This window comes from Lupinus angustifolius, chromosome LG13 (assembly GCF_001865875.1).
Source record: "Lupinus angustifolius cultivar Tanjil chromosome LG13, LupAngTanjil_v1.0, whole genome shotgun sequence".
Lineage (NCBI taxonomy): Eukaryota > Viridiplantae > Streptophyta > Magnoliopsida > Fabales > Fabaceae > Lupinus > Lupinus angustifolius.
In genome coordinates this window covers 674,054-685,408 of record NC_032021.1, presented here as the reverse complement: position 1 = coordinate 685,408, position 11,355 = coordinate 674,054, and the positions used below count along the sequence as shown (strand labels likewise).

The 11,355-nt window shown below is 31.8% G+C and overlaps 1 protein-coding gene across 1 annotated transcript; it reads right to left on the bottom strand.

Annotated features, from left to right (window-relative positions):
• LOC109325764 (gamma aminobutyrate transaminase 3, chloroplastic-like) lies at positions 1,539–9,482 on the bottom strand. Its single transcript, XM_019558313.1, has 19 exons — positions 9,298–9,482; positions 8,327–8,451; positions 7,828–7,912; positions 7,623–7,695; positions 6,227–6,324; positions 5,934–6,026; positions 5,438–5,511; positions 5,312–5,350; positions 5,133–5,221; positions 4,969–5,045; positions 4,809–4,883; positions 4,066–4,113; positions 3,882–3,965; positions 3,697–3,784; positions 3,539–3,617; positions 3,336–3,426; positions 3,181–3,259; positions 2,775–2,890; positions 1,539–1,861 (listed from the first exon to the last, which is right to left on the bottom strand). Exons 1-19 carry the CDS (start codon positions 9,331–9,333, stop codon positions 1,787–1,789), a joined length of 1,524 nt encoding a protein of 507 aa, XP_019413858.1. The 5' UTR covers positions 9,334–9,482; the 3' UTR covers positions 1,539–1,786.

The following is an 11,355-nucleotide window of genomic DNA, read 5'->3' as shown; positions in this document are numbered from 1 at the left end:
AATCTCATTATATGCATCTTTGTTCAACAATCAATTTTGACATACCCTCTATTTTATAGTAATATTTATTAATTTTCTGGCGAAAAGATTGTTTTTCTGTTATTTTATGAAATTAATAAATATTTTTAATTGTGTTTCTATAAAATTGTGTCAAATTAATAGGTTTCTTCGTCAACATAAAATATAAAAAGAAAGTGGGTGGCGGCCAAAGACAACCGACCAAACCGCCCTATGTATGCGTGCAAACAGCCAAACATGACGATTGTTGTCATAACAAGGATCTGCTGTCCCAAACTGTGTCCCAACTAATCATATTATACTACGTCAGTTAAAAATATTAAATATTCATAACTTTATCAATTTTACTTTATTATAATTGGTCAGGGACGTGGTTAAGATATGGTTGGGTACACAGCAGATCCCTCCATTGGTGTCATTTCTTTTCCTTTAAAAGAATGAATGAATACCAGACGCATAACATCATTCATTACACAAACACTAATCAGACCGCACCTTCTTTATTTTAAATAGGGATTACCTGTCTTATTTTTTATATTTACTTCTTCCAAACAGATTAAAAGTTACTACCTATTTGAAAATAAATTTTACAAAAATATAAATAATTTTTTTATACTATTTGATAGGATATAATTTATTTGGAAGATAGGGACAAATTTTTTTTAAGAAATCTTAATTCCTTTATTTCTACAATTTTCTCTCCCATATAGAGTTGGACATGTAATATTACCTTTACAGCTTGTATTTAGACATATTGAGTAACTCTTTCCCATCTAATAAATTATTTATATTTAATCATCTTCTGAAAAAGTATTTCTAAAATCTAAATAAATAGAACATGTGCTATAACTACATTATTGTCATAAAAAACATCAAACCCAATTTGAAGTTATTTTATCAAAATTAATTGTACAAGTAAATTTGAAAGGTTTTTACCTCATGAGGCCATGATACAAGTTTAAAACAATAAAAATTGAGAGAAAATATTGTATGTATTAGTTTTATACACTGCATCATCTAATATTTATATTTAATTATTATTGACTCTTCAAAAAAAGTAATTCAAATGAACCATGGATAATATAGTAATCAATCTTTGTGAAGTACTAGAACTGATTTACTTCTAATGTTTACTGTATGTTTATTTATGATTTATCTATAGCACAGTAGCAGTGTCAGGACTTCTTCCAGCCACTAACTTATACTCCAACATCTATCCCAGCCAACAAAACTTGCCATCTTCAGCATCCAATTATTTTAACAATTCTTTCTCATTGATTTAAAGGACTTCTTATTACCATTGAGGCATTAGTCTAGTCGTATAAAGCCTTACTGGATCCCCAAAGTCGAGGGTTCGATTTCTGGGATCGACACTTGTTAGAAGGAATCGCCACGAACCCGAAAGGATTAGTTCCTTACCTAAATGAAGTGAGGAGATTAACTTTGGTAGTACCAAAAAAAAGACTTCTCATTCCCAAGAGGGATAGGGACATAAAATATCATCTACAACGTTGGAATGGTGAATGAAGATGACTCTATACCAATCAGTATGTCATTGATGAGGATCCATCCTTATCCATGTAAAGCTGTTGTTCAAGCGATTAAGCAAATGGATCTAACATTATCCACTTATTAATTTAGCAACATATACTTATATATATAGATAATTTATTAATTTGCATATAGTTTATAATGACAGTATAAATTAGAACGCAACTTCTTCTGAGAAGGTAGTAGAGTTCATTACTATTATCATTGGCTTCAGCTACTACTTCTTCTGAGACTTGAGCTCATTCACCCTCTCTTCTGTAGCTTTTAGTGCCTTCCCATAAATGCTGATTAACTGAGAAACAAAAAAGAAATGGATATCTCAGACTTATAATAAAGAGTAAAGGACATATCTCATTGCATCATCTATCATTCATTTTTCAATGATCATCGACTTTTAAATAAAAGTAATGCAAATGAATGACGAATGATACACTAACTATATATGAATCTTTAGACTGTCAGTGCATAGATTTTACACTTTATAATAAAATCTTAATTTAAAGTACTGCATTATAGTAAGAAACAATCGTATAATGTATAGTGAATAACAATTATAAAGAGTGGATAGAAAACTTGGTCCTTTGCTACATATCATTCACATACGGATGTCAAACAAATAGAAATTAGACTTGTGAATTTTGAGGTGAACTGAAATCCATTTGAGAACTCCAAGCAATGGTGTCTCAAATCTAAGTTTCAGCTTTTTTTTGACATGTTTAGCAAAACCAAATTCAGTTTCACATGTCTTTCATCAGACCTCAATTATGAATAATTAACTTCTCGATCCAAACATTGTTCATTACATCAAAATTGCTGTTAGGAAAAATTATCTAATTGCTTTTAAGAAGTGATTATTTTGTTCATGATGAAGTGGTATGTCATTTAGTTATTCATTATTATTATTTAGATAAAGTTTTCTTTCTTGGTCCTTAAATCTCACAAAGTGGTGTCACCTACATGAAACGAACGAAATTGTAATGTTTTATCATAAATTATATTTGTTGACAAAGCTTTGACCTCTAAATCTTAATCATTTCGCTTAAGGTAGTGACTAGTTTTTTAATTTACATTACCGAATCTGTGACTTTTAAGAAAGTTATTGTAAGTGAAATGTTTTTAATTACAGTGGCAGTGCGTGATTGGAAGACAGTGTAAAGCTTTAGACAAAATTAAAACCAAAATAATGTCCCTATTTGCCAAGTTACCTCATCAATTTCTTCTGGGGAAATAATAAATGGTGGACACATCATGATGTTATCTCCAGCCACGCGAACTAACATCCCGCGCTTCTCACATTGTGCTCCAAAATAGGCGCCTATCCCTGTAATATACATCAATCTTACAACTATGAAAAATATGCTAATATCCACATAAATATACTTGTCTAATTCATCTATCACCATGAAGTGATATATCATTGTTAAAATAGGGGAAAATACAGTTGGTGGCAACATGTAGACTATCCAATCCATCATATAATCAAAGGATAGCCAAATATTAGATATGTATGCTGTTTATATTACTATAAGATCACCAAACAAGATAGAGTAGTCATGTTCTGTTCAAATATATAGAACGGCAAAAATGATGGGTGAAAAATAATGAACTTGCCCCATTCAGGAGGGAATGGATCATTTGGTGACTTGTTGTCTGTAAACTCAGTCCCCAGGATCAAGCCGGTTCCTCGTATCTGCAGACCCACAGATGTTACCGCTATGCATTTATTATAACTACGAACTTAAAATTCACAGTAAAATAATAGATACCTCTCCGATGATAGGACTGTCAGAAAATGCTTTTATGCCATCTTGGAACTTTGGGGAAATTTTCCTCACTTTGTCCAAAATATTTCTTTCCCTGTGAAGATCAGAGATTATCATAATATCGTACTTTATAGCCAAAACATACTAGAGTCAGATAGAATAAGCATCATGTTACTTTTAAAAAAGCTAGATACAAAGGAACACACTTGTAAATCTTGAGAGTTTCAATTGCGACAGCACAGGATACGGGGTGTCCAGAATAAGTAAACCCATGAGAAAATGAACCTAAAGTAATCAAACACGAGTCAGAAATAACATGCCAAAAGATGAGGTGATGAATGATGAATTCAATGAAACACTGTACCAAGTTTGTTGCTTTGCGAGTGTATAACTTCTGAAATTTCTGGGCTCACAAGAACTGCTCCAATTGGCAAATATCCAGAAGAAAGTGCCTAGAATTCGAACAAAATAAATTAGGGAAAAGGAACACAGTTGTAAGATATAAAAAAGGGAATCTGTAGTTAGAGCTGCTTCATGTTTACAGTTTACCTTAGCTACAGAGACAAGGTCTGGCTTGATGTTGTACTTGTCACATCCATACATTGTCCCAAGCCTTCCAAAGGCACAGATTACCTTCAAAAGAAACATACGCACACAATAAGAATAATTAAATGCATTGAGGAAGCACCTGTCACATAATCAATTAACCGTATTTGAAGAGTTATGGAAGCACCTCATCCGCGATAAACAGAATGTCATACTTCTTAACAACGGCCTGGATCTGCACAAGAATTAAATGCATTGAGGAAAAAATTGTTTTCCTTTGCTTCAAAATTCTTAAAGAGTTTTAGGGGGTGGAGGGAGAGTGACAAATGACATGTGCCATCAGTGTGCAAGCTGGATTTTTAGGGAAGTGCAAGGATATGCATTTGATTTGCGTATTTGATCTTCATGAGTTTCACAAAAATCAGCAAAAAGTGACCAAAATAGGAAAGGTTCAAAAGATTTATTCAAGCAAGTAAACAAACATAACAAAGTTCACAAATGAAGAGGTTGTGGAATATTCAAAAGGTCTAACAAGAGCATCAATAAATTCTCACAAATAAATTTCTAGTTTAGGAACAATTCATTGCATGAATGGTTAACAATGTTCACATATCTGTTAATGAGCGTAGATTAACCACTCCCACTTAAGATTTTAATGTAAACTATAAATTCGGTAACCAAGAACTCTTGTAATTTCCCATACATTATTGTGCCAAGGGTTCTCATCTCCCATAAGATCACGATGATGGTGAGAGCATACAGGATTCCTCAGGCTACAACATTATGAGCTCCTCTATCAGATATTCAAAGATAATTTATATAATTTGTGCATTCACTATTAGTGCAAAAGACATAGAAGCGGACCCTTATGCGCCCAGGTTGGACACATGAAAACATATCTGAAGAATTGATGATGGAGATGAAAAATACCTTTTCGAAGTAAGTTGAAGGTGGAGTTATCACACCACCTGCCCCCATCACTGGTTCAGCAATAAATGCAGCAATCTGCGATAAAAAACCATGCCAGACAGTGAGAAAGCCAATGTTCCAGTATCTAAAAACAATTTCCAAGTGTGTGAACATATAGTACTGTATCTGGTCCCTCTTTCAGAATCAGCTCCTCCAAATTGTTGGCTAATCTTGTTGAAAACTCTTCCTCTGTCTCGCCTGAGATGTTCATAAGCATGTGTAAGATTTTTGCCTTAAAATAATTTTGTAAAATATTATCAGAAAAATGTACATCCAAATAACAACCTGGAAGATGATACCGCCAGTAATGTGGGCAGTCAGTGTGCAAGACAAATGGAGCAGGCAGATCAAACTTTTGATGTAAAGCTGGAAGGCTGAAATACAAATTGTTCAGTAATTGAATTAAGAGCTTCTCTGTAAATAACATAAAGATTATCTGAAGAAAATTCTCGAGTCCAATGTACCCGGAAAGACTAGCTGCTATCAATGTTGAACCATGGTACCTATCAGAAAGCAAAAATACATAAGCTGCTGTACTCACTTTTCAGGTAAAATAAAGAAAACAGCACAGGTTTGGATGTCATGCGTACGATTTAGCACGTGCTATAAACTTCTTCTTATTTGGTCGTCCAAGTGCATTGTTATAATACCATACAAGTTTCACCTGAAAGATAACATATAAATGTGAAATGTAGCTAATTTTTGTTCTTATTGTTCAGCATAAAAGATATACTTAAACTATATGTTGGTATGACATCTATTAATCATCACTTTTGGATGTTTATATCTTTGATTAAACCTTTATAAAGACGGATCTAATTTTATTTAGAGAACACATTGGGCATTGAAGATATATTTTATTGTCTCCTAGTATTGTAAGTTCTTAGTTGTTCCTAGATTTGCCCACTGGGCATTATTCCTGTTATATGCATTATATGTAGTCCATGTAATGGTACAAAATTTTTGTTTTGTAAGAAAAACTGAAAAAAGTATACACATGCCAAAATACCTAACTTACAATTGAATGAAAATCTACATAAGAAATATGAGAGTAACGAATAAAAGTGGATATTTGATCAAACAAACCTGACTGTCATTGGCTTCTGATCCACTATTAACAAAAAAAGCTTTTGCCATTTTTCTGGCTGTGAAAGTTTCTAGGAGATCCTTGGCTAAATCCTGCATGTTAAAAATAAATTGAATATCAAAAGGGGAAATGACTGTTTGATATTAAGTGTATATTGTGTACATCATAAAAGACACTTAATTGATTTTGTAGAGTGAAGGGCACAAAAAATAGTATTACATAATACAAAACAACAAAATTAAACAAGCACAGATGATGTTTAAGGTTAGATATAAGAGAATGATATGAATACCAAGGAAGGTTTGGTGGTCCGGTTCCAGAAGGAATGGTAAAATGGCAACTTCTTTAATTGTGTAATGGCAGCTTCAACTAGGCGTGGCTCATTTCCTCCTGCAAAAGGTAATATACTTGATTTTCATAGTAAACCATTTACATGCACACACACAAAAAATTAAATAGTTTGAATCATTTATAACTTCTAGTGTGAATATACTGCATGATTAAAAGAATACCTAAATATAATATCAGATCATAGACAATAAAATTTTACATTCATATATTTTTCTTCAGTTTACCAGAAATTCAACTTTCCTGACAAAAAAATTGGCACTCCGTGCATAAACAATTTTCAGAATAAACCATTCTCCTGACAAAAATCAGAGACAAAGAAATAGTATAACCCAGAGATGACATCAGAGACAGAGCAAAAACATGCAAAAGAGTATTGGCTGCCAAGGTGCATGACATCCACGGGTAGGTAGGCTGGAATTGGGAGATCCCTGTGGCCCTGGCTATAATCTGATGGGAAGGTGAGTGACATGGGAAGAGACCATGAGGACTAGGAGAAGGAGAATGAAAAGGATTCCAAAATTGTTTGGGAGATCATAAGTAAAACCAGTCACGGGATCAGTTTACTAGGGATGGTACTGCTCTGGTACTAATCGAAATAGTTATTATTTGGGAAATTTTGTGTATCTAGACTTGCACATTGGACACTTGTTTGTAGAATGGATGCACTCAATTATGAAGATGATCACACACTAACTTACAGAAATCAATCAAATACAACCATATGAACATGAATGCAAACTTTCAGTCATTTTCTAACATGAATCTAACTAAAATACTTCCAGCTTCAGAAACTAAGTCATTTTCCAATTTTATTTTATGATTTTAAGCAGGAAACTAGAACATCATAAAATTCAACCACAAACAAATCCAAATCCACCAACAAATATACACTTTCCATGACTAGGAAAAAAGTTGCATATGAAATAGAGGTAGGAGAGACGGGTCCCTGAGAAACTTAGGCATGATTTTTGTGGATGGTTGAAGAGAGAGCATACTAGAATATCAATAAAAATGGGAGGCCCAAATGCCCAATGCACGAGGCTCCCACCCAGTGGGGTCTGGAGAGGGTATATGTACACAACATACCCCCCACAAGCGGAGAGTATGTTTCCATGAATTTGGTGATCTCTTGGTCACTAACAGGCAACCCTACTCTTGCATCAAGGCTCACCTTCATACTAAAAATCAACACATGAGTAAAACTTGCCATCATTTCTACTTAAGATGGAGCTGGACATGTCAACATGAATCATAAGGAAAATATCATTAAGAAACAATAAGAAATAAAAGAGATGCCAAATCTTAGAAAGGAAGTACAAAGTAATTATTATAAATACCTAAAGCAGTGCACCATAGACCAGCAAGTGAGTCAAGATATTTCTTCCCATTGATGTCATATACATAGCTCCCCTGGCATCATTAGTCAGGTAAAGTACACATTTGAAAACCAATTTATGTTTAAAATGAAAACAATGCAAACCTTCATTTAACTCAATGGCCTTAATTAAAGAAAAATAAAAGAAACATAGCGAGGAAGTTCACCTCTGACTTGTCTATAACCAAAGGATTCAGATCCGTAGTCTGCCACCCAGCTGTGAAAGGGGCAAGCATACCATGACTCCTGAACCTGATACAATCAAAGCATTTCAGTAGACGTACACATTGCAACCTTATCAGGCTTGCAAGCTTTAAGCTTAAACAAAAAATCTCAATCGTGGACTCTCCAACCAATTTTCTTTTGACTTGTAATTGTTATAACTGTAAAATACTCAGTTCGGAATCTAAAGAGAAGAAAAAAACATTAGGTTATGCATTAGACCATACTCGTGAATGTGTCAATAAAAAGGGCATTTGGGTTTAACACCTCTGCACTCAAATCTCAATATAAATAAAGAGTGGCAATGTTTGTTTCATTATAGAAAGCAATGGATGTAATTTTAAAGGCATTATTACCAATTTAGATACATTCAAGATAGAGCTATGATCAATACTTAAAAACACACATATGAAAATAGTTGGTAAACATAGAAGAGTCATACACCTTTCACTAGCATTCAAATCCGCTGTTGAAGTGTCTTTTTCCAAAGAAGATTCTGCATTATATGATCTGGTACATAATGGAACCTGAAGAAGATTTTCCTGAGAATTTCTGAAAACTGCAGCAGCCTGTAAACAGCAAAATAAGCCTCATAAGATAAGTGGAAGCTTTGAGTAACCTTTAGAACCATTTATAAACATTAATTCAGAAAAGTAAATTAACATATAACTAATCATATTGAATACAACATAGTTACGTGATAAGCAATAACACTATGCAGTTAGTCACTTTTTTACATTATTATTACAAGAGACTCTTTGTGATGGAAGAGGAATTCAACGCGGTAAATAAGATAAGAGAATAAAGTATTTACTTATACCATGAGATAACTTATGTACTCCAGACACTAAAAGTATGACACATGTATAGTTTTAGGAATATTTTTATACAAAATGATTAACTACGACACACGTCATGATTTCAGTAATCAGAAGAGATAACTTGTCCTCCTTATACCACAATATACTTTATTCTCATAACAGAATCATGGAATACAAAAATGCAAACAAACAATTGACCTATTTGACAACCTTCATAAACTACTAAGCATATTCTTATCCAGAATTCAAAGATAATAATGAGAATAATACAAAGTCAATTTTATGATATATAACAAATTCACGACCGATTTCATGAGGATAAAAAGTATGCGATACAATTTCATATTTACTCATAAAATGGAATATTCACTTTTCTCCCAAAAAAAGTTTAGTTTCAAGATCCGCCACGTCGAATAAATACTATAGACAATAAAGTGTGCTAAAACCGTAGTGATGAAACAAACAATAAAAATAACAAAAACGATCAAAAGGAAGATAAACAGAGAAGAATTATAAACCTGTGATCAATAAATTTTGAAGAACGTAATAAAGGAAATAGAAAAAACACGATTTAGGATTAGTATCGATACGTGCCTGTGTTCTGAGTGTGGATCGAAGAAGCTTGTTCATGATTGTTTTGTGAAACTCGAAACAATGTGATAAAAAAAGGAGTGGAAGTGATAAGTGAGAAATGAAAACAAGTGATATAATATAGGAAGACTCCAAAATTATTGAAAGCTGAAGAAGACGTAGACGTCACATTTCCACTAACTCATTATTAAAATTATTATTAGTCAAATCTAATCAATCTATTTATTATCGATATAACAAAAAAAGTTCATTATAGATACATGTCATCATTTTCTTAAGCTACTTGTCATGTCATTATTCACATGTGTCATCATTTCCTTAACTTTCCTCCTTCCACAATGCACAATATTCACATATTCTTATAATGAACTCTCACACACGATATCATTCTTCTACTATCTTAATATAAATATATGCAATATAGTAGGAATTCAATCTTTTTAAAACATTCTCAATTAATATCATCTAATTATTTTTTAAATTTTAAAACGTTAAATATGTTATGTCATAATTGCATATTTAGATAGTAGATCTTAAAACGTTCTCAATTAATATCATTTAATCATTTTTTAAACATACGTATGAGAAATCTATTGTTACTATTAATAGAATGAGTTATGATATTACAATTAATAAGTAAATTTGTGGATATTATTTCAGAATAATCATTTTTAATACTAATTATTTAAAAAGATCTAAAAACATTTTCAATTAATATTATTTAATTATTTTTAAAACTGAAATAGTAGAAATTCAATCTTATCAAAACATTCTCGATTAATATCATCTAATCATTTCTTAAATTTAAAAACGAGTAAATAGGATATGTAATAATTGCACATTTAAATGGAAAATTTACATGGGAAGTGTAGTTTGACTACACTATCCCACGTTTGAGTTATGTTTCTGATTAATAACAGAAATGGTGTATTTTTATGAAAGTAGTAGATGCAATCCACGACTTTGACATACTCGTGGACCAGAGCCACGACTTCACTGGAAAGTCGTGGATACCATCCACGATTTCCATTAAAATTTCTCTCTCCTAAGTGAAATCGTGGATAGGGTACACGAGTTCCAATCTCGTGTACCCGGTGCACGAGATTGCATGGATTATTACGAAACATTATTAGTTTTTATTATTTTTATTAATTTATTAAAATAATATAGTAATTGGTAATTGAATATGATAATTTTAGTAATTGAATATGATAATTTTGGTAATTTTAAATTAATTTAATAACAAAATTGGGCTAATTAGTAATTTTAAATTAATTTAATAACAAAATTGGAATTGGAATAACAAAAAAAGTTCCCTTAACTTAGGCTACTTGTCATGTCATCGTTGACACATGTCACCATTTCCTTAACCTTCTCCCTTCATAATGCTCACATATTCTTATAATGAACTCTCACACACTATATCTTTCTTCTACTATCTTAATATAAATATATGTGAAAATAGATTGTCCACAAAATAGTCTATTTTCATCAAATTAATCTTTTATCTCTCTACTCTTATTTCATTTCAATTTACTTCTTAGTTTTATTCTCTATTCTTATTTCAAATTTCTTCTTAATCTTCTCCTCTTTTGAAACTCACAAATTAATTGTCCTATATTTTTTTCATTTTTATTAGACAGGTCTAATCTTTTCCATCATCAAACGAGGTTATTATTTTCATCAAATTAATCTTTTATCTCTCTACTCTTATTTCATTTCAATTTACTTCTTAATTTTCTCTTCTTTTGAAACTCACAAACTACTTCTCCTACATTTTTTATTGTTTTGATTAAACAGATCTAATCTCTTCCATCACCAAATAGTCATTTCATTTTTTTATTACTTCATCATTCATGAATTATCTACTGGATGTTTATTGACAGATATAATTTTATTTCATATTTTACCAATTAAGGAGATAAAAGCCTTAAAAGAAAAAAAACTGATATAATTTTGAACATATTTTGATTCTTACAACTATCATTCAGATTTATCTACACTTACTAAAGTTCTAGATCCGATCTAAAACATGTTTCAGTGTTGAATCAATTTTCTTCA